The 24,618-nt window shown below is 41.1% G+C and overlaps 1 protein-coding gene across 5 annotated transcripts in view; it reads left to right on the top strand.

Moving 5' to 3' along the window:
• LOC124151873 (solute carrier family 13 member 2-like) overlaps window positions 1-24,618 on the top strand; it is an 81,199-nt gene extending 56,581 nt beyond the window's left edge. For 3 of the 5 annotated variants that reach the window (XM_048396495.1, XM_048396494.1, XM_048396496.1), the window contains 14 exons: window positions 2,317-2,617; window positions 2,956-3,105; window positions 6,025-6,140; window positions 6,914-7,080; window positions 9,401-9,536; window positions 11,353-11,508; window positions 12,089-12,217; window positions 12,749-12,847; window positions 16,354-16,458; window positions 17,304-17,401; window positions 18,087-18,202; window positions 20,378-20,539; window positions 23,084-23,221; window positions 23,780-24,618. In XM_048396495.1, coding sequence (XP_048252452.1) covers window positions 2,399-2,617; window positions 2,956-3,105; window positions 6,025-6,140; window positions 6,914-7,080; window positions 9,401-9,536; window positions 11,353-11,508; window positions 12,089-12,217; window positions 12,749-12,847; window positions 16,354-16,458; window positions 17,304-17,401; window positions 18,087-18,202; window positions 20,378-20,539; window positions 23,084-23,221; window positions 23,780-23,962 — 1,974 coding nt within the window. In that variant the 5' untranslated portion in view covers window positions 2,317-2,398 and the 3' untranslated portion in view covers window positions 23,963-24,618. The remainder of the gene's footprint in view (window positions 1-2,316; window positions 2,618-2,955; window positions 3,106-6,024; window positions 6,141-6,913; window positions 7,081-9,400; window positions 9,537-11,352; window positions 11,509-12,088; window positions 12,218-12,748; window positions 12,848-16,353; window positions 16,459-17,303; window positions 17,402-18,086; window positions 18,203-20,377; window positions 20,540-23,083; window positions 23,222-23,779) is intronic. The other 2 variants (XM_048396497.1, XM_048396498.1) reach the window with 2 other exon arrangements.

The raw sequence follows: 24,618 nt of genomic DNA, 5'->3' as shown, positions 1-24,618 counted from the left end.
AAGAACGTTGTAACATTTTTGATACAATGTGTACGTTTTTGAAACCGCGTCGTCATCACACCAAAAGTGGGCACAGTGGGGGGACACCGAAATATCTACCAAAAAACGGAGTCGATTCCGATTATATCATGAGCGGGGTCTCCTCACTGTGCAGGCACCCATTGTTCTGGACTCCTGGTGAAGCCTGGTGAAGCCTTGTGAAGCCTGGTGAAGCCTGGTGAAGCCTGGTGAAGAATTAACACAACACTGTTGATACGTACATACTTTTACTAACGCTTCAGTCCATTGCTCAAAATACAACTCCTAAACAAGACAGTGTTGGCCCGTCCCAGGGTCGGAAAATATAGTAATGGCGAAGTGACTCAGTCAACAGCAACAACCAGCACTACTCTACTAATGTTACGGTTTCTTTTTAAGATGATCGCACCTGACCTTTCTTTGTCACATGTCACACTACGTCAATTTGATTTGTCAAAACTAAATCTGACCATGAACTGTGTGTCGTAATCGGAAAAATACAGGAGCTTTGTGACAGATTGAGCGTCTCTATTGATTTTCTCAATCCCCCTGTTTGGTGCGTTCTCTCTCTGCTGATGAACTGAACAACATCGACAGCTTGGAACCAATCACGATGATAAATGGAAAATGTCATTTCTCTGTCGATTCCCCTTTTAACTGAGACTGTCTGTTACACGATTTGTGTATAATGCAATCACACCATTGATATTAATCACTGGATAGTCTGGTCCAGACTCGATTATTCACAGATCACCGTCATATAGCTGGAATATTGCTGAGTGCAGCGTTAAGCAACAAATCAACCAACCAACCAACATCATTGATTCTATCGTGGCGGCAATCATCATTTCAAAGGTTTAATTTGTGACAGTTTTCTAATGTTTTGACATGCATTTTAACCTTATAAAAATATTAAATTCACCAAAGGCACTAGATGTACATTTCGATCATTTTACATTAATGTGCGACGATGGTATAACAACGTTGGAACACATCTTTCATTTAACAAATTACACCCTGAATGTGCACTATTCAAACAATGACAATAAGCAGCTTTGTTGCGAGCGACTCCACCGTGCGCCGCTTAGGGCATGCACATCAAAGGCATATAAGTATGAAATATGCTTTAGTTTTGCCCTGAACCATTATGAGGTCAAAGAACTCAGACACAAGCGTATCTGACACAGTTCAGGGCAAAGCTATACTCTATTAACTTTAGAGACATTTAGACCAACTTCTTTATTACAATTAATATTAATTAATATTAACTAATTGTAAGAGAGAAGTTATTAAAGGTAAGTGGTTATCGTAGATATACTTTCAATCTCAGCTTCCTGGTTGAGAACATTACTATTAGTCACACATCCTACCAACTGTATCACTGTTGTCGTCATATGTCGATATTTTCCTGTCACCATCAGTTTGGATTATTTTATGTCGTAAGTCCTGATATTATGTGTGTTATGCAAGTGCCTGTAAATCTGATTTGGACATTTAATTTCAATATATATTCTACGTTTTATACATGTTTGACTTATTCCCTAATGACATGCACTTTGTTTAAACATGTTTAAACCTTCAACATGTTCAAATTCTAAACATGTTTAAACGTGCCTAAATTCTAAATATGTTTCGATTAGGTGGATGTTGTGTTTAAGTGGTGTTTCGGCTGTGAGACGCTATTTTCATGTGTTAAGACCCTAAACGTGTTCAGATTGAACACACTAAATGTGTTTTCAGGTTTGGATTTATACACATTCCTAAATACGTTTTCATGTAAACATGTTTTGTATGTACTTAAATTTTTTAAACAATTTTGTTACAGTGTACCAAAGCACTGAATTAATGGTTTGGCAAAACAACAAAAAACATAATTTTGAAATGTTTGGCAAATGTAGGCTGCATGAAGCCAGGGAGACGTTATTGGACGTGTTGCCTGGTCGCTATAGTGAGTGAGTATGGTTTTACGCCTCTTTTAGCAATATTCCAGAAATATCACGGCGGGGGACACCAGAAATGGGCTTCACACATTGTACCCATGTCGGGAATCGAACCCGGGTGTCGGCGTGACGAGCGAACGCTTTAACAACTAGGCTACCCGACCGCACTTGGTCACTATAGCCCTGTAGACATTAACATGGATTTGCACACGAATTCTATGTTCACATTTGTTTTCATTTTCGGCTGACTGTAGCATATGAAGAGGCTCGTTTAAGGCACTGCATGACTATTTATGAGGCAGCTTTATAACTTGCATCTCATCCGATTAACCAAACCCTTTCCTCGCTGTCTACACAGGTACAAGAGAGGCGCCAACTTCCACACGCTCGTCCTAGGGTGGAGCTCCGTACAGGGTTGCATCAACCAGTGGCGTGCCAGCATGGACCCGCCCTCTACCACAACCTACACCCTACCCCCAGCCGACCAGCAAGACCCCCTGGAGCCTGAGTTTGAGCAGCCCAGCTCGAGGGGTTGTGTTGATCAGCAACTGTGTGAGAGACCGTCAATATGGCGGCAACTGTGGGGGATCCGCAACGTGCTGGTTGTCCTGCTGACACCAATTATCTTGTTGCCACTACCTCTCGCAGCTGATGACCCGGTATGTATCTTCAGCAGCTTGGATTGTATATGCAAGCTCATATTGACCTCTAACTTTATTGACGCAGTTTGTAAAAGATATGCAGGAATTGACCTGTGAGAACTGAACTCTAACATCTCCTGCGTCACGTGACTTGGAGTGCGTGGACGGGCATTTTAATGACAATGCTATTTGTAGGTGTCAGTGTCATTGTTCCGTTGTTTTGGATTATGAAATGAATGTGATGAGCCTACAAATTAGAACTGAGAACCATGCTCATTACTTATATATATATCATTGTAGCCATCACAGCAGGCGTACAGTGTTCCACATGCTCATTGAATGCTCTTTCCCTCCAGAAAACCCAATGCGCTTACGTGATCTTGGTGATGGCCGTGTTCTGGATCACGGAGGCCGTGCCCATCGCAGCCACGTCTCTCATCCCCATCTTCCTCTTCCCCATGATGGGGCTGCTCACGGCCAGGACGGTGTCAGCAACATACCTCAACGTGAGTAGCCGCGATGTAGTCAATACACCTAAGTATCAGCAACATACCACAATGCCAGCAACACACCTCAATGTCAGCAACACACCTCAATGTCAGCAAAACACGACAATGTCAGCAACACACCTCAATGTCAGCAAAACACCTCAATGTCAGCAACACACGACAATGTGAGCGACACACCTCAATGACAACATACCTCAATGTCAGCAACACACCTCAATGTCAGCAACACGCCTCAAAGCACACACACCAATGTCATCAACACATGACAATGTCAGCGAAACACCTCAGTGACAACATACCTCAATGTCAGCAACACACGTCAATGACAACACACCTCACTGTCAGTAACACACGTCAATGACAACATACCCCAATGTCAGCAACACACGTCAATGTCAGCAACACATGTCAATGTCAGCAACACACCTCAATGACAACATACCTCAATGTCAGCAACACACGACAATGTCAGCGACACATCTCAATGTCAGCAACACACCTCAATGTCAGCAACGCACCCAGTGTCAGCAACATACCCCAATGTCAGCAACATACCCCAATGTCAGCAACATACCTTAGTGTCAGCAACGCACTTCAATGTCAGCAACATACCTAAATGTCAGTAACACACCTCAATGTCATCAACACACCTCAATGTCAGCAACATACCCCAATGTCAGCAACACGCCACATATATAGAGTGGATCAGCATATCAATGAATTACGCTGGCAGTGCAACGTGATGCTATTGACATAAACACAGATAGAGTGGATCAGCATATTAATGAATTACACTGGCAGTGCTTCGTTAAGCTATTGACATAAACACAGATAGAGTGGATCAGCATATTAATGAATTGCGCTGGCAGTGCCACGTGAAGCTATTGAAATAAACACAGAGTGGATCAGTATATTAATGCATTTCGCTGGCAGTGCCACGTGTAGCTATTGAAATAAACACACATAGAGTGGATCAGCATATTAATGAATTACGCTGGCAGTGCCACGTGAAGCTATTGAAATAAACACAGATAGAGTGGATCAGCATATTAATGAATTACGCTGGCAGTGCCACGTGAAGCTATTGAAATAAACACACATAGAGTGGATCAGCATATTAATGAATTACGCTGGCAGTGCCACGTGAAGCTATTTAAATAAACACAGATAGAGTGGATCAGCATATAAATGCATTTCGCTGGCAGTGCCACGTGAAGCTATTGAAATAAACACAGATAGAGTGGATCAGCATATTAATGAATTACGCTGGCAGTGCCACGTGTAGCTATTGACATAAACAGACATAGAGTGGATCAGCATATTAATGAATTACGCTGGCAGTGCCACGTGAAGCTATTGAAATAAACACAGATAGAGTGGATCAGCATATTAATGAATTACGCTGGCAGTGCCACGTGAAGCTATTGAAATAAACACAGATAGAGTGGATCAGCATATGAATGCATTTCGCTGGCAGTGCCACGTGAAGCTATTGAAATAAACACAGATAGAGTGGATCAGCATATTAATGAATTACGCCGGCTGTGCCACGTGAAGCTATTGAAATAAACACAGATAGAGTGGATCAGCATATGAATGCATTTCGCTGGCAGTGCCACGTGTAGCTATTGAAATGAACACAGATAGAGTGGATCAGCATATTAATGAATTACGCTGGCAGTGCCACGTGAAGCTATTGAAATAAACACAGATAGAGTGGATCAGCATATTAATGAATTACGCTGGCAGTGCTTCGTGAAGCTATTGACATAAACACAGATAGAGTGGATCAGCATATGAATGCATTTCGCTGGCAGTGCCACGTGTAGCTATTGAAATGAACACAGATAGAGTGGATCAGCATATTAATGAATTACGCTGGCAGTGCCACGTGAAGCTATTGAAATAAACACAGATAGAGTGGATCAGCATATTAATGAATTACGCTGGCAGTGCTTCGTGAAGCTATTGACATAAACACAGATAGAGTGGATCAGCATATGAATGCATTTCGCTGGCAGTGCCACGTGAAGCTATTGAAATAAACACAGATAGAGTGGATCAGCATATTAATGAATTACGCTGGCAGTGCCACGTGAAGCTATTGAAATAAACACACATAGAGTGGATCAGCATATGAATGCATTTCGCTGGCAGTGCCACGTGAAGCTATTGAAATAAACACAGATAGAGTGGATCAGCATATTAATGAATTACGCTGGCAGTGCCACGTGTAGCTATTGACATAAACAGACATAGAGTGGATCAGCATATTAATGAATTACGCTGGCAGTGCCACGTGAAGCTATTGAAATAAACACAGATAGAGTGGATCAGCATATTAATGAATTACGCTGGCAGTGCCACGTGAAGCTATTGAAATAAACACAGATAGAGTGGATCAGCATATTTATGAATTACACTGGCTGTGCTACGTGAAGCTATTGACATAAACACAGATAGAGTGGATCAGCATATTAATGAATTACGCTGGCAGTGCCACGTGAAGCTATTGAAATAAACACAGATAGAGTGGATCAGCATATGAATGCATTTCGCTGGCAGTGCCACGTGTAGCTATTGAAATGAACACAGATAGAGTGGATCAGCATATTAATGAATTACGCTGGCAGTGCCACGTGAAGCTATTGAAATAAACACAGATAGAGTGGATCAGCATATTAATGAATTACGCTGGCAGTGCTTCGTGAAGCTATTGAAATAAACACAGATAGAGTGGATCAGCATATTAATGATTTACGCTGACAGTGCAATGTGAAGCTATTGAAATAAACACAGATAGAGTGGATGAGCATATCAATGAATTACACTGGCAGTGCTTAAATCAGCAGTTGATATATATTCATAAAGTACGGATAAACCGATTAATGAAACTCCAAATGTGTTTGTATTCAGGATACCTCGGTGTTATTTCTTGGAGGTCTCATTGTGGCAGTTGCCATAGAAACATGGGATCTTCACAAGCGTATAGCAATCGGAGTGTTGATGTTGGTTGGAGCGGAACCGAAATGGTAGGAATATTTCCCAGGAACAAACATAATTATGAGACAGTGGGTCACATTTTCTGGGTTATCGAGAAAACGCCCGCCCGCGAAAACGGCCGCTGGCCAATAGGAGAGAACGACCGCCGCGTTAGAGAAAACGTCCTTTGTATCAAGAGAAAACGTCCTCTGGTCACACTAACTGTATTTCTGGTATATTGTTGCAGGAATATGATAAAGTAACATTAAGTGAATGATATGACACTTAATGATTTTTACACTAGGCTTTGATGTTGTTTTAATATTGTTTTAAGAGATGAAATAAAATAGGATTATGAAAGGAGATAATCAAGATGAGATCTCAATTAATAAAGGATTAACATATTTCTGAATATAGATCAAGGAAATTTAATTGAAGCCAGATAAACATAGCGGACGTTTTCTCTAAGTACAAAATTAAAGGACGTTTTCTCTAACGCGACGATGTTATTTCTAATTGACCAGCGGCCGTTTTCGCGTTCGGATGTTTTCTGAAATGCATATTAGCATGATTTCAAAACTTATCTTAATGATCGTATGTTTAATCTTATTAAGTCGAATGAGTCACCTGAATATCAATATAGCAATGAAAAGGAATGGTTTTCTTGACTATGAAAAGAGCAGACGTGTCAAAAACGGAAACCTTTCAAATGTGGACATGCTAGATATATCCTTCTCAAACTGTCTTTAACGATATTAGGCTATTTAAATTCTTTGAAAAAGTTGATGAAAACAATCTCATACGTCATGTGTGTGTATTTCAGGTTGATGGCGGGGCTGATGGCGGTCACGTGGTTCCTGTCCATGTGGATCTCCAACACCGCCACTACCGCCATGATGATTCCCATCGTACAGGCAGTCCTGCAGCAACTGAAGACTTCCGGTCATGGCGACCAGGAGCAGTCGCCAACAGGTGAAGGACCATGTATGGGTATTTATCAAACGTTGGTTGGTTGGTTGGTTGTTTAACGCCGCACTCAGCAATATTCCAGCTGTATGGCGGCGGTTTGTATATAATCGAGTCTGGACCAGACAATCCAGTGATTAATATCATGAGCATCGATCCACACATGCATCCACCAAGTCAGCGAGCCTGACCACCCGCTCCCGTCAGTCGCCTCCTACTTACCAAACGTCAACAGATGTACTCAAACGTCAACAGATATACTCAAACGTCAACAGATGTACTCAAACGTCAACAGATACACTCAAACGTCAACAGATGTACTCAAACGTCAACAGATACACTCAAACGTCAACAGATGTACTCAAACGTCAACAGATACACTCAAACGTCAACAGATACACTCAAACGTCAACAGATACACTCAAACGTCAACAGATACACTCAAACGTCAACAGATGTACTCAAACGTCAACAGATGTACTCAAACGTCAACAGATACACTCAAACGTCAACAGATGTACTCAAACGTCAACAGATACACTCAAACGTCAACAGATATACTCAAACGTCAACAGATACACTCAAACGTCAACAGATGTACTCAAACGTCAACAGATACACTCAAACGTCAACAGATATACTCAAACGTCAACAGATGTACTCAAACGTCAACAGATGTACTCAAACGTCAACAGATGTACTCAAACGTCAACAGATGTACTCAAACGTCAACAGATACACTCAAACGTCAACAGATATACTCAAACGTCAACAGATGTACTCAAACGTCAACAGATACACTCAAACGTCAACAGATGTACTCAAACGTCAACAGATGTACTCAAACGTCAACAGATACACTCAAACGTCAACAGATACACTCAAACGTCAACAGATACACTCAAACGTCAACAGATGTACTCAAACGTCAACAGATACACTCAAACGTCAACAGATATACTCAAACGTCAACAGATATACTCAAACGTCAACAGATGTACTCAAACGTCAACAGATGTACTCAAACGTCAACAGATGTACTCAAACGTCAACAGATATACTCAAACGTCAACAGATACACTCAAACGTCAACAGATGTACTCAAACGTCAACAGATACACTCAAACGTCAACAGATGTACTCAAACGTCAACAGATGTACTCAAACGTCAACAGATACACTCAAACGTCAACAGATACACTCAAACGTCAACAGATACACTCAAACGTCAACAGATGTACTCAAACGTCAACAGATGTACTCAAACGTCAACAGATGTACTCAAACGTCAACAGATATACTCAAACGTCAACAGATACACTCAAACGTCAACAGATGTACTCAAACGTCAACAGATACACTCAAACGTCAACAGATACACTCAAACGTCAACAGATGTACTCAAACGTCAACAGATGTACTCAAACGTCAACAGATGTACTCAAACGTCAACGTGCGTTCTCAGGGAATATTTTGCTTGCTACTTATCGTTGGAAACGTAGGAAGACAGGCGCTGAAAAGGGGTGCACGTTTGACGTTTGTTGAAAACACTATAACCCGGAGATCAGACGTGACTGCTAACCTTTCTTTCACAACCTACAAAAAGGTCGCGTTGTTGTAAACTGGCAGCGGAGGTTGTAATAATGATAGGCTGTTTATATTGCGCATATTTCCACACAACTCAGGGGCATGTTCAAAGCGCTATTATGACCCCGTGTGCACTCAAGAATCATTTTCAGCTCCCTCGGGAGTATGCAACCCAAGCCGACTGCAAGGCGCTAGAAGGTTAACAACCACAATCTCATACTTCCGGGTACCCATTCACTGGTGGGTGAACAGATGCCCGTATTCGAACGAAGTCACTTGCCCAGTGTGGGATAGGAGCCCGATATACTCTCAGGGGCCAAGCTGGTGAAACGCGGTCAGCCATCCAAGGACTCTCTGCAGCCGACCTTGCTTCACCTGATCTGTGACCTGTGTGCTGTGCACAGGACCACCTACTGCCACTGTTCACCATGAACTTTAAGGCATGCTTCTGTGCTATGAAAGTGAATATTAATTATGACGAATGATTTTAATTATTAATGCTGGAATAGTTAGTTGTGGAAGTTCAAGGAATACGTACATGCATTCTGTTTTCATGCCATTTTGCCATGGATAATTTATATCAGAAGTGTAGGTTCAGTGAAGCTAGAAACTTTAGTACTCTTCTTTACATAGTGTTAGTGTTAGTAGTGAAACGTTCGTTTTCACACATACCCAGGGGTGGACCCAGTCATTTGATTGCATGCATCATTACCGCACAATGACATTCACGTTCCATTTTCTGCAACTTCATCAACAGCAAATGGTGGCGTCCAACTCGAGATGACGCCAATCGGCGATGACGTGAAGAAGCCTGTCGAGGACCAGACGAAGGTAGACGTCAGTAACGACAACAAAGTTCAACCCTTAGGAGCAACACCAGACGAACACACCAGGTAAGTGTGTGAGGGGTGGGTGTGGGTGGTGTGGGGTCGGAACAACCTGATCAACTCACCAGAATGTGATCTGGTCTTTCCAGGCCACCGTCATATACATGTACTTCATATATTGTCTACCTCAGCGCTAAACAACAAACAAAAACACCAGCATCATCGTCATTATTTATCTTCACAGTAAAGAGCAGAGTATAAGACGTTGTCACAATTGTTTGCTGCAAAACTACGGAACCGTCCGTTATTGCTTATACTTTTTCACACTATACACTCTTAAAAAGAGAAACGCACAGGTAGTATCTAGTTAATTTGAGCCTGACTACACAAAATATCCGGAATATAAATTGGATATATGTGATTGGAAAATGTTGGTGGCCTGATATTCGCCAAACGGTGAGTCAAAACGCAGCCATTGTCGATTTGCAATGTCTTAAATGGCATTGTTTTCACACTTGTTAAAAAATGTCAAGGAGGAAAACAATAAAGTAAAATGCACGTTCAACTGAGGTCATTCGAAACTCGTGGTTACTATAAAAAGGCAAGCAAAGCCAAATATTTGTCATTCAATTGTCAACATTTTTCAAGTTCGAAAATGCCGAGACTCAGCGCTGCCGATCGGAACATCGCCAAAGGACGTATTCAAAGAGGGGAATCGCAGTCTTCTGTGGCACGCCACTTCAACATCCATCACAGCACCATTTGTCGCCTTTGGGACCGATACACACAGTTCATTTCAACTGCAGAACATCCAACGCAGGACGCATCCCGGGTTTGAGGAGGATATCGCACCAGACTTCAGGAACTATCTTCGCAAGGCTGGAATCCGACCCAGAAGACCAATTATTGTCACTGTTTTGCAACAGATCCATCGACAGCGACGCTTGCGTTGGTGCCATACCTTACAGCCTTGGAATTTGAGAAACTGGAGACGTGTGTTGCTCATCAATGAATCAAGATTTCTTCTTCACCGACGAGATGGAAGACAACGTGTTTATCGTCGTCAGAATGAGCGTTTCGCCCCACATTATGTACGCGAATTGGGAGGGGGGGCATATCCCACACCATGAGATCTGACTTGGTTGTGGTTCAGGGAAATTTGATAGCAAATTGCTACATGAATCAACTTCTTCAACCTCACCTTCTTCAAATCATTGGCCGCCAGAGGGAGCTGTTTCAACAGGACAATCTCTGGAATGAACTCGATCGACGTGTACATCAACGTCAGAACACGCCGCAGCCACACACAACTGACCAACGCGTTACAAGCAGAATGGCGTACACTTATCCAGAATTCGTACACTTTTCCAGTCAGTGATGAGGAGTCGTGATTGCTGCCCGGGGCGTCCAGCGCCACCTTGTGGCCTTATGTGACATGACAATGAACAATTTCCAATGCCTTTGTACAACGACAACATGTGACTATCGAGCTCCAAAATTTCATATTTGTATCAATGGTATTAAATTAAATATATCGACACTATTAGGTACAATAAATTTACTAAACACCTACCTGAGCGTTTCTTTTTTTGGAAGAGTGAAGTGTGTTTGTTGAACTATGAATATTTACCTTTCCTCCTACAAGCAATGCATGCTAAAATGAGCACCATGATGATAAAACAACGCAGTTTGAAAGAACATTTATTTTACCCATGAACTGTTTCATTATAAAACCGTCTAGGGTTTCTTGTATTCCAAGTAGGGGTGTGTGGAGGCCTTTTTGCAACCATGACGAGAATCTCGTTTGGCTTTCCCCAAAAGCTGACACCACTGACATAACTATACACACATTCACTGTTTTAAATACCTGCCATTGTTCCAGATCTGCCCAGGCCAAGGCAACACAGATTGAAGAAGCTAAACACCTGCGCATGTGCAAAGCAATGTCTCTGAGTATTTGTTATGCTGCGAATGTTGGTGGCATCGCAAGTCTCACGGGAACTGGCCCAAATCTCGTGTTGAAGGGGCAGTCTGATATGTAAGTTCACAAGATCAGCTGATAAGCAGCTCTATAACAACAGAGGTTTCCAGGACATATATGTCTGATTGTAGTAAACTGCCGGGCAACAGACAGTATTGTCGTATACGCCCATATTTGATAGTGGCTAAAATTAAGCAGACAAATAATTGTTATTCGATGGTGATATATTTTTAAGTGATATGGGTATCATAGTTGTGTTTTGGATCTGTAGTGTTTTCAACCTGTTATAGTTATGATAACGTTTATATTTTCTTCTGTCAAATCCGATTTTCAAATTTATGCTTTCTTTTGACGGGCGTATCTATAGTATGTATATTCACGTATTGTAACTGGATACCCACACATGGATTTTCATAAGTGGTCCACTGGTCTCTGGCATTGAGCTCACAATACACAGTTGTGTCCCTTAGTTCCCAGGATCCGCTGGTCGTAGGTTTGACTCCTATATCTCTCTGAGGAATGGAGCCTGTAAGTACCGTACATCTACCATAGTTGTCGTTTGTACGTTCCTCCAAAGTTAAACTTGTGTTCACTCACGGAGTCTCAAGGAATAACAACTGGAATCCTTAAATTTCAGAATTTTCGCCGACAACAACGCCACGTCTCCCATCACGTTCAGCACGTGGTTGGTGTACGGCGTCCCTCTCTCCCTCATCGTGCTCGTCCTTCTCTGGATCTGGATGCAGATCTACTTCCTCAGATGCAGGTACTGGTGGCAGCACAACTGGTTCTAACTAACGTTGAACGACTTTATCAGGGATTCATTTCACTGAAAGCTCCCATGTTTCCTCTATTAACAATGTATTATTCCACTCACTACATGGTTGCTCACGGTGCTACATATCTTTGCCGGGTGATTGGATCAATGTGTACAAACAATGTCATTCTCTGCCCCTGTGGAGTAAGATGCGCTAGAAAGTTTACAGTAACATTACCATCTCATCCTGCTGGGTACCCATGTACGGCTGTATGAATGATAGTTCATTTCGAACAAAGTATCTGCCAAAGGCGTCACAACATGTAAACTATGTTTCAATGTGGGGCAGAAACGAAACTCTAGAAACCTTTAGGAGCCAGGAAGGTCACCTCGTCCAACTAATCGCCACGACCAATGATGCCCAATTACGCCGTGAGGTGATTTGTGACAATTACCCTCTAAACAGAACCACCTGCTAAAACTACCAGCTATCATTCAAAGCACGATAAACCAAACTCATGCACTCACATTCATTTTCAGAGGTTTCTGTGACTGTTTCAATGGTGGCACAAACGGCGACGCCAGCAAGAGAGTTAAAACTGTTATACGAGAAGAGTTCCGGAAACTTGGACCCGTCTCGTATGTTTACCTAGACTGTGTTCCCTCTGGTACTGACAATACGAAAGTAAAGCTCCCGCAAGTCATATTACAAATGCGACATGTTCTCATTGTGGGATTATGTTTTTCTGTCACATAATAGTCCAGTTGCGGTGTAACCATTAAGGTGTTTCAGGTTGTAGAATGGCCATTTGTTTTTTCATCTATGTTGTTTTTTCGGGGATTTTTTTTTGCATTCACATGATACTCACCCATGATACATATGGCTCTAGACGTCCACGAGGCCAGGGACTACCGGTCTTCCGTAATAAAGAATGAACAGTGTTATCTATGTGCAGATCAATTAATAACCTGTTAAGGTCGTGATATTGTTTCTTTGCATATATAATTGTCATTGACTGTTTCAAATTGTAATAAAATGTAATAGTTGTATAATGAGACTTACACATAAAATATTTTACTTGAAGGTTCAGAAAATCAAATACAAGATCAGTATATATCTAATGAACCATAATGAATTAACGTAAAGGGGTCAATGTCTATTCTTTCTGAGGAATGTTTCATAATCTTTCATCATTTAGGTCGTATCATCTTCTGTTTCACAAACATCTGGTATTTCAATAATGATGAGGTTAAAAAGTCACATTTTACATGGACCAATGTTAAGGAAAATCTTAAACTGCAGTTCCTTTAGCTCATTATGACAAAGCATCTTGCCCTGTTGTCATGATTCTACAATCTCATAAAGCATTGTGATTTTCTTTTCAATCAAATATCAATAGAAAAGGGCAACCTTGTCTGACACCTCTGTTCAAAGGAAACCAATATGTTGATCTAAAGTCTACTTCAAGTGATCCTTTCTGAAAGTCTGTAAACACCCTCAAAAGAATTATCAAAATCATTCTAGGGGCCTTTCTGTTCGTCAACATAAATCTTCATTAAGCATTTCTCTAATAAACTAGCGGACAAAAGAAACTCCACCAAAAATAATGGTCTGCAGTTTTCTACAAATTTGCTAAACAGCACGAAAACAGTTGGGAACACATAGCTGGAATGCAACTTCCCTATTCTCCTTGAACATGTGCACGTACTTCACGTGAATTTAATCACTAAAAAATGCAAAATGTGCACAAAGTTACCCGTGTGAAATTCTGGTATAAAACATGGGCAGGATTGTACTCTCTCATCACTTGAAACCGTTTAAAACAACGAACATGCCTCGACTAACCGCAGAGCAGAGAGGGAGAGCCATCGGTATGATGCAAATGGGAGCGACGCAGGTGCACGTTACCAGGATCATGGGCTGCTTCAAGTACACCATTGCCAGACTTGTCACACGCCACAGGCAAACTGGCAGTACTACAGCTACAGATAGGCTGGGAGTGGAAGACCCAAGGTCACGACCCCACAGGAAGACCAGTATTTACGGGTGCTTCACCTGAGATTCCTAACTGTGACCTCACCATCCACAAACTGCCTTGGACATCCAGTCAGCAAAAGGACTGTTGCTAGACGACTCCGCCTGTATGGCCTCCGTGCTTATCGACCTTTCAAGGGCATGACGTAAACGTTTCTACACCGACGTTACAGACTGAGATGGGCCAGGACTGTACAGCAATGGCAGCAGAGATATTGGTGAAGAGTGCTCTTCAGCGACGAGAGTAGGTGCCAGCTCTTCAAGTCTGATGGGCGGGCTTGAATGTACCGACGACGTGGTGAATGGGCGGCATGTGGTTGCGTCCAAGACGTGGAGCCTTATGGAGATGGTAGTGTCATGGTCTGGGGTGGCATCTGCAGTGACCAGAAGACAGATCTGGTCATCATCGACGGAAATCTCACTGCATGTCGTTTCATTGATGAGGATTTGCGGCCTGTGGTACTGCCTTTCTTGCAAGGACACCCACGGACGCTGTTTCACCATGTTGACACAGCTCGAGTCACTAGCGACTTTCTGAACGCCAACAACGTTACCGTATTACTATGGCCAGCCAGATCACCTAACCTTTCGCCTATTGAGCACATATTTGACCAACTTGATTAGGAAACGTCAGCAGCCGCCATTGACGAGGGATGCCTTGGCAATTGGCCTGCCGGAAGAATGGTGTAGGATCCCTCATCAAAATGTCAGGAGATTCATGTTCTTAGTTTGACGTCATGTTTGGGCCTGCATCATTGCTGGAGGGGGTCACAACCGATGCTGAGATCGACGTCGATTCCGCGGGTGTGATTGATCGAATACTGGACAGTATACCCATCATGTAAAACGTGTCTGCAGAACGTTAAGTACATGGTCTTTGATCTCGTCATTTTCAAATACCGATTTTGAATAATTGTTTTTTATGATAAAACATCAACTGTTACTAAATTTTCCATCGGTTTTGTTTTAGACCAGACACTTGTTTGTTGGGGTTTCCTTTGCCCATTGGTTTAGTTGTAAATTCCTCTTTTCTTCACTAATTACTTCATGATTTGCTGATACAATCTTCCTTGGACCATTTGGTACTAGATCTTTTAATCCACCGGTCACTTTCCCAATTCCAAGTATCTTCCAAATTCAGTTTTCGTTTCCAAATATTGCTGTTCCCAATAATTATTATCCAACATCTGACTCTCTAAAATTGCCAGTTTCATTAGCAAGTAAGTCCCTTTCATTGTTATCACTTTCCAAGATTTTCTTTACAGGATAATCTTTTGAAATCTGCAATAAATTATGTTAAATCCATTCCCAAACATTTAGACCAAAAAAGTGTTACAATTTCAGATTTATTTCTATCATTCAACATCTGCTAAATATTGATTATTCATTTTCCGAAAATAGGCCCTCATCTGTTGTTAATGTTTTGCTTGGAGTGATATTTGAATAAACAAATCTAGTGATTGCAGACTAAGAAATAAGCTATCCCAGACTGAGTTGAATCACGCTTCCTAATTTACCAATAACACTAGCTAGGGATTCACTTGTTTTTTTATGATAAACCTAATATATATATCATTTGAAGATTAAGAACAGTGTTAAAGTCTCCGCCAATTACTGTTGTATCCCTTGCCACAAATGTCTTACAAAATTCATCTTGAATAATTTGACAAATAACTCTCTTTTTTTTCATTTTGGGGGGAATACACATTTCCTATTATCTCAGTTCACCCTTCATTTTTTACAACAGTTCACCCTTCATATTTTACAACTATCATCACAAACCTTCCCTTGTTTTATATCCCGTTGCACCAGAAGTGACTTGGCTGTTCGATTACCAGCTGATGCCCCCTGACTTAAGTTATTATCATTTCTCTCCCCCTGCTGTCTCCATAAAGGTTAATCTTTTATAACACCACAAGCTTCTTGCAACATATAAATATTTCATTTCAGTTTTTTCCTCTGTTTGTTTTACGAGTCGGGTTTGTGAGAAGTAGTTTGATAACCTGTTATGGTGTAATACTATTTGTACTCCAGGTGAAGTACAGAAATCAACGTCGAACCCAACTCACTCGTTCACTGAATATTTAATTGCTTTTGCTTTGGTTTCCAGATTCGCTCAGTGGTGTATTATGATCTTCTTTGGAATTCTCGTGGTGTTGTGGATAACGCGAGACTTCGGTGAGGTTGCCGGATGGGGAGAGATTTTCAGACCAAAGTAAGCTTCAACGTAAACCTCAGGGATCGAGGAGTACTATATTTCCTAAAATTAAACGCCCTTGCATACATTTCTCTCAGACACTCTTTACCCCGGGCATTTAATAATAATAATAATAGGGGGAATTCTGTGCATAAAAACTTCTTGGAGTATAATCGAGACCCTTTTATATATTTGAGGACTGGTTTATAATCGAGGAAATACCGAATACAGATTAATAATACGATTTTAGAATGTGTTATCACTTTAAGCTACAGGTTGTACATATTGTGCAGCAAAATGCTGAGATATCATTACGCAATTTTGAATATATACATATATTTGTACTAGTGTATCTGGCATAGATTTGGTATTTGTGTGAGGTTGAAACGTTTACATATTTGCCCCAAGATTCAGGGTTTTACAATTTTATCGATTTATGTTTATATACTTGATATCAAAAACACACAAAGACAAAAGATTCTATATATCTTTCAAACTCCTTCTTTCTTATTCTTTGTCTTCTCCTTCTTCTCTTTCCTCTCCTCATCCTCCACCTCTTCCTTCTCCTCCTTCTCCTCCTCATCTTCTCCTTCTTTCCCTCCTTTTCCTTCTAATTCTCCTCTTTCTTCTTCTTCTTCTTCCCCTCCTACCTCTTCTCCTTATTCTTTCGCTGCTTGGTCCTCTTCTTCTCCTGCTCCTTTATCGTCTTCTTCGTCCTTTTCTTCTTTTAACATGCTTAGCACTCTGAAACTGTGAAGCCAGTTTTGGATGATAAAGGTTTATACTATTAAAGAAGACTATTGAACAGAAACTTCATGCTATATTTTAAAATGGCCCATGTCACTTTCACCTCACGTTTTCAGCTTCGTTTCGGATTCAACACCTGCCATTTTCGTCAGCTTTCTTTTGTTTGTGTGTCCTGCCAACGTCCCTAATGTGTTCTGCTTACGAAAGCCTGGAGGTAAGATGCTACTGAGATGCTACTGACCCTACACCGACAGCCTCCGTGTCTCGGGTTATGAGTATATCTCGCTCACATTATCTTGAACTTCCTATGGTGACTTCACACCATCAGTTACGACCTGGGGAACCACCATGAATTATTCTAGGGGGTGACGAGGGAAGGGGAGAGGTGCCATGATTCTTGACCCAATACATTTCAATCAACCTTTATAAACAAAATATATTTTCTCTGTAAATTAGAACAATAATAAATTTTCCGAGCAGCTCTGACATTGAAGATCCAGCACGATTTCCCCCATCATTTCTGAGAACAAATTGCTTCTGCAAACAAATCACACTCTCCGAAAACATACTATCATCAACTAGTCAGACATGCAGAAGTACAGACTTTTTCTTAACTGATGATACGCGCACAATAGTGACGAAAAGTAGTGGTAGTATAAGAAGACGTGGAAGTAGAAATAGAAATAGAAGTAGCAATAAACATTTATTATCATTACTTCATTTATATTTTATATAACTGATGTTTTGTCTATATTGTCATCGATTATATAAATGCATTTTCACATTTAGTGGCCTCACAGAGGACATCTGATAAACGCAATCAAACGCTTAATGATACGATTGTTCTTGGTTGTTTTGTAGGTCAATGAAATATTGTAATTTCATGTTCCATTCCTCAGATTTGACCAAACCAAAGATCCGGCCCATCCTCCGCTGGCAGGATGTCCATGAGAAGATGCCGTGGTCACTCTACCTCATCCTTGGGGCTGGTTACTCTCTGGCGAGAGCCTCACAGGTAGGCAGCTTGTAGTAGATCTCTACCTCATCCTGGGGGCTGCTTAGTCTCTTGCGAGAACCTCACTGGTAGGCAGCTTGTAGTAGATCTCTACCTCATCCTGAGGGCTGGTTACTCTCTTGCGAGAACCTCACTGGTAGGCAGCTTGTAGTAGATCTGTACCTCATCCTGAGGGCTGGTTACTCTCTTGCGAGAACCTCACTGGTAGGCAGCTTGTAGTAGATCTGTACCTCATCCTGAGGGCTGGTTACTCTCTTGCGAGAACCTCACTGGTAGGCAGCTTGTAGTAGATCTCTACCTCATCCTGAGGGCTGGTTAGTCTCTTGCGAGAACCTCACTGGTAGGCAGCTTGTAGTAGATCTCTACCTCATCCTGAGGGCTGGTTACTCTCTTGCGAGAACCTCACTGGTAGGGAGCTTGTAGTAGATCTCTACCTCATCCTGAGGGCTGGTTAGTCTCTTGCGAGAACCTCACTGGTAGGCAGCTTGTAGTAGATCTCTACCTCATCCTGAGGGCTGGTTAGTCTCTTGCGAGAACCTCACTGGTAGGCAGCTTGTAGTAGATCTCTACCTCATCCTGAGGGCTGGTTACTCTCTTGCGAGAACCTCACTGGTAGGCAGCTTGTAGTAGATCTCTACCTCATCCTGAGGGCTGGTTACTCTCTTGCGAGAACCTCACTGGTAGGCAGCTTGTAGTAGATCTCTACCTCATCCTGAGGGCTGGTTAGTCTCTTGCGAGAACCTCACTGGTAGGCAGCTTGTAGTAGATCTCTACCTCATCCTGAGGGCTGGTTACTCTCTTGCGAGAACCTCACTGGTAGGCAGCTTGTAGTAGATCTGTACCTCATCCTGAGGGCTGGTTAGTCTCTTGCGAGAACCTCACTGGTAGGCAGCTTGTAGTAGATCTCTACCTCATCCTGAGGGCTGGTTACTCTCTTGCAAGAACCTCACTGGTAGGCAGCTTGTAGTAGATCTCTACCTCATCCTGAGGGCTGGTTAGTCTCTTGCGAGAACCTCACTGGTAGGCAGCTTGTAGTAGATCTCTACCTCATCCTGAGGGCTGGTTAGTCTCTTGCGAGAACCTCACAGGTAGGCAGCTTGTAGTAGATCTCTACCTCATCCTGAGGGCTGGTTAGTCTCTTGCGAGAACCTCACTGGTAGGCAGCTTGTAGTAGATCTCTACCTCATCCTAAGGGGCTGGTTAGTCTCTTGCGAGAACCTCACAGGTAGGCAGCTTGTAGTAGATCTCTACCTCATCCTGAGGGCTGGTTAGTCTCTTGCGAGAACCTCACTGGTAGGGAGATGCCTGCAGGTGATCTTTGGAGGAGCAGGACAAGTGCATTCCTGGACAATTATCACCTAGTTGACTTACAACCCTTGACTATTATCACTGTTGACAATTACAACCTAGGACAATTACCATCATGGGGAATAAAAACCTAGAGCCTCACAAGTAAGAAACAGCCTGCAGTTTGTCTAAGGAGGAGTGGGACAAGTAAGTCCCTCGACAATTACCACCTAGGGAAATTATCAGTTAGAGAATTACAAATCTTTGACAATACCAACGTATGACAATTACCAGCAATGGGAATTACAACTTAATACAGTTACAACACTCGACAATTTCCTTGAATAATTAGATAATTAGCAATTTTTACACCCCTGGGCAATTTCATCCAGTTAGCAACACCACGACCAAGAACAATTACAACCCTGGACAATTACCAGAATTATCACCTGCGCACCTGGGCAATTAGACATTGAACAATGACTGCCATTGTATAGTTACCCCCCAAAGAACCGAGCACAATTAAATAGGAGGACAATTACCTCGCAGCATAATTACAAAACAATCATGGCCCAGGATAATCACACCCTGGGCAATAATATCTCCTAAACATTCACGATAGGAAACCTTACGCCGTTTTCAATATATTCTATATCTTGTGCTCCTTAAATTCTCCGACTATTGAAATTGTAAATATGCTCGTTTATATCTCCTCGGTGAACGATTCAGAAACATACAGATCGATTTTATAACACCATGTACTTTCTCGACATTTAAACATTTAAATTCCTGTTTTGAAAACAAATAACTTACTTGAAATGTCAGGACATTTATATGGAGTAGAAAGATTTGGAAAAAATATCGTTAATTACGAATTCTCGATTGCAGGACTCCGGACTTTCCGAGTGGCTGGGCGGGAAACTGGGGGTGTTTTCCCACCTTGACCCCTACTTGATGTTGCTGATTCTCTGCTACATCGTTGCCTTTGCCACAGAGGTGACCAGCAACACCGCCATTGCAACACTCATGATGCCAATCATGGCACAGCTGGTAAGTGCCGAGTTCCTAATTTTTGCTGGCCATTCTTCAGGAGATCTGAAATTCGGTGAAACATGTCAGCACTGATAGTTTTCAGTAATTATAAAGAATTTGTAGTTCTAGGGTTTAGTAATCGCAATTGAGGTCTCAAAGTACTTTTATGCAATTTTTATCTTTGTTCAAGAAGTATACAAGGACACCCATTTTTGTCGTCTCAATGAGCACATTGTACATGTGGATATATATTGTGATTTTGACGTTGTTCAATACAATGTATAAAGTTTATTATTGCTATCACAAGTTAGAAGTGAGATACGTAGCTAATGGATACGAAGGGCAAGCTAAGAATAATATAATTTAACTACAGGTTTCTGGAACATAACATTAAAGAAAACAAGTACTGAGAGTCTTTAGAAAGAAAGGCACACATATATTGCCTGCAAGATGTAAATTTTACTGCCGATCAGAAACAGATATAAAACAGCAATGCGGTTACAATAAATGTTACATTCCGGCACATAAAAGTAAGCTTAGAATTTAAAGTTACACATTTTTATACAGATGGAGTAGAAGGAAGGTATGTTGCACTTAAAGTTGAAATATGAAATCTTATGTATAAACTGATAAATATTTATTGCATATTTCAAGAAAAAAAAAGGAATAGCACTGAAACTTGCGATTGAGAGAATTATTACATTTGGTGATTGGAATTCAGTTCTAGATCTAAACACGTAACCAAAGGTTAGAAACAACGTATTGGAAATTATTGATGTACTGTATCATTTTAAAAGCCCGTGGAGACAATCAAACCCAATCGAAAATAAGTATACCTGGAGTCAACTAAAGACATTGAAACAACTACGGCTACATTTCGTCTTTGTTTCATATAATTTGTTGCATTCAGTTAGACAAGTAGATAATAGACCTAGCATAAACTCTGGTCATTCAGTGATTTCGTTAACATTATCATTGTCTGAAATGTAAAGGGGAAATTTATAAATTCGTTACTTTAGGATAAAGAATATGAAGAAATGGAAAAGAAAATAAGACAGTCAACACTAAAACAGTACAAAGATGAAGCTAGTTGACAAAATATTTTATTGATGACCAGCTCCTCTAGGTCAGTTTATTAGATCAAAGGCTAAATGGATAGAACAAATCCGAGTAAATGCATTTTACAAATTGAATTTAGGAAGTTTCTTAATAAACCAAATACTAACTTTAAAAAAAATGATGGATCAACGATGAACAATTAGGACGATATACTAGATGTAACAAAATGTATTATAAAAAGTTGTATTAGAGAGAAGAATGTTCCCAGATAGACTTATAGAACTGTTTGCCGAAGATGAAGTGCCAACATCCTCAGACAGTGTTTACAGACTTTGGAGGGAGACTTTACATATGAAGAAACTGTCAAAGCATTGCAAAATATATATATGAGTCCAGGCCCTGACGGTTTCACCATAGAGTTTTTTCTGGACTGACCCAAGTATGTACATATTATGAGCTCATTAAAATTTGCAGGCTTTGCCCATTGCCTATTAGTAAGAAATCAAGGATTGCTATCATGCCTCCCAAAAGGAGACAAACCAAAGATTTCGTTTAAAAATTGGCGGCCAATATAACAGAGAATGTTTCTTATAAATTGGCATCAGCCCATATATCAAATAGGGTTAAAACAGGTTGCCATTGAGTATAAATGAGGATCAGAAAGGCTATAGGACAAATAACCCGATTAATATATGATATGATGGACTACACTGAATCTTATCAGATGCCGGAACTCATGGTATTATTAGAGTTTGAAAAGGCTCTTGCCACAGTTGATAGACATTTTATAAAAAAACGTGTTACCTTTTTTAAAATTTCGGTCCAAGGATTCAAAAGTGGTTAGGAACCTTTTTAATAATTTAAGATCCATTGTTCTGGTAATTGGATTTAGAAGCGCTTTCTTTAATAACACAAGATGTTGGCGCCAAACATTACCGTTTCACCGTATATATTTTTCGTCTAGGCTGAAATATTAGCTTTAATGATAAGGAGGGTACTGAGAATTAAGATGGGTAATATTCAGCATATACTGGCTCAAGTTGCAGGCGACATTAGATAGGTCGGGAAAATGACTATGAAATTATTAATACTCAATTGTTTCGTAAGATTTTTCTGGACTTACGGTCAATACAAACGAAACAAAGCTAATCTGGATTGAATCCCAAAACAGATCCCGCTGTAAACTATGTCATGAATGGGAGGTAGATTGGTCACAGACATGTTTTAAATAATTAGGTTTAGATTTTGATATCTTATTCCAAGATATGATCAATTTAAATTTTACAGATAAACTTTAACAAAATAGAAAAAGAAATTAATGTATCGTCTATTCTAACTTTTACACCATTTTTCAGAAATGTAGAGATGACATGTCTACTCCTTCCAAAATTATTCACCTTTTCTCGTCCATACATATTCCTACAGATGATATTGTTTCGTGTCGATTCTCAAACTGAAACAATATGTTTACCCTTGATGAAAAATATCGTGTCTTCTTTGTAGGCCGTCAACTTGAACGTCAATCCCCTGTTCTTCATGTTTCCTACGGCGCTAGCAACGTCTTTCGCCTTCATGTTGCCAGTAGCAACACCGCCAAATGCAATAGTATTTTCATACGGACAAGTGCGGGTCATCGATATGGTACGTGACATCGTCAATAAACGACCTGTTTCAAAAAGTTTTTCAGACCCTAATTAACTGCTTGTACAAACAATAGTTTTCTTTCAGCAAAATACTTTTTGCACTATTTCTAGATATAAATGCATGAATACATGCATGTACGACATATAGGTTGTTTATGCCTATAGATATATAGGGTCTGTCGGATAGGCTCCGTTGTGGTGTAGTTGATGGGGCGTCTGTCCGGAAAGCGGTAGGTGGTTCAAGCCCTGCGACCATTTATACGTTGGAAGATGGTCCTTTTTTGGTGTTTACCTGCCTTGCACTCGGCTTTGAGGGTCACGTTGGGGTTGGGGGGGGGGGGGGGGGGGGGGGGGGGGGGGGGGCGGAAATGTTCGAACCTCAGACCTTCCTCTCTCCGGACAGACGCCTCCACCATGGAGGCAGTGAGACAGTTTGACTTCAATAGCAATGTATTCAGACAATTACTTTGCCACATTTGGACCGTTATTGTCAACAATGAATTGCGGATACTTATTACGTATGTATTCCCCCTTTAACTTAGTTGTTGCATATCCAGTGACGTGTGGCTTCCTCATGAACATCATATCTGTCCCCGTCATCATCTTGGCGACAGCGACGTGGGGCAACGCCTTCTTCAACTTCGACACCCTCCCGCCCGGTTTCATCCGAGCGACCACGCCCTTGTCGCTCTTCAACACGTCATCCCCCCTGCCGCTCCTGCTGAACGCTACAGGCTGAGTCCGCCATGGTTCCTCTGTTTTCATGTTAAAGGGGGACTCTCGTGCTCTCATCCAGTCTAGGACGCTGTACATTTCCATATGTAAGAATGCCGGTACAATGAGGTGCCTGCAAGGGATTCTCGATGCTCGGGACAGCTGCGAGTGGATGCACATAAAAGGGTCTGCTTCACAAAGCTATCTCAGCACTAAGATTGAAGTTAATCCTTTACTTTGACATAGACCTACCACAGTTGTAGATCTAAGATCGCCTTCAGAAGTAACATGGTGTTATTCACCTTATGGTCTTTTGTCTGTTTTCCATGTGTCACTGCGTTACCGAAGATGAATCAAAGCAGAATCATTTATTCATTTGAAATCACAGTTACATAGACATATTCACATGTAGTTTCAATAAGAAATTCACATGTCAGTTTCAATGAGATATTCGTCAATCAGTTTCACTGTGATATTAGCACAGTCAATTTCATTTAGATGTTCCAGTACTTGGTGTATATGCCCAGCACTTGTGTAAACCTTTACCTGTGTATATCATCACTTGTGTATACCAATTCTTGTGTATAGTCATGTATACCAGTACCTGTGTATATCAGTGTATATAGCATCCACACTACCATATACTGAATATATTTTTATATTAAATACTGTAGTTTGTTA

Source organism: Haliotis rufescens, unplaced genomic scaffold, assembly GCF_023055435.1.
Source record: "Haliotis rufescens isolate VD_foot unplaced genomic scaffold, xgHalRufe1.0.p SCAF_15, whole genome shotgun sequence".
Taxonomy (NCBI): Eukaryota; Metazoa; Mollusca; class Gastropoda; order Lepetellida; family Haliotidae; genus Haliotis; species Haliotis rufescens.
Note: the sequence above shows the minus strand (reverse complement) of the source record. Positions and strands in the feature narration are given on the sequence as shown.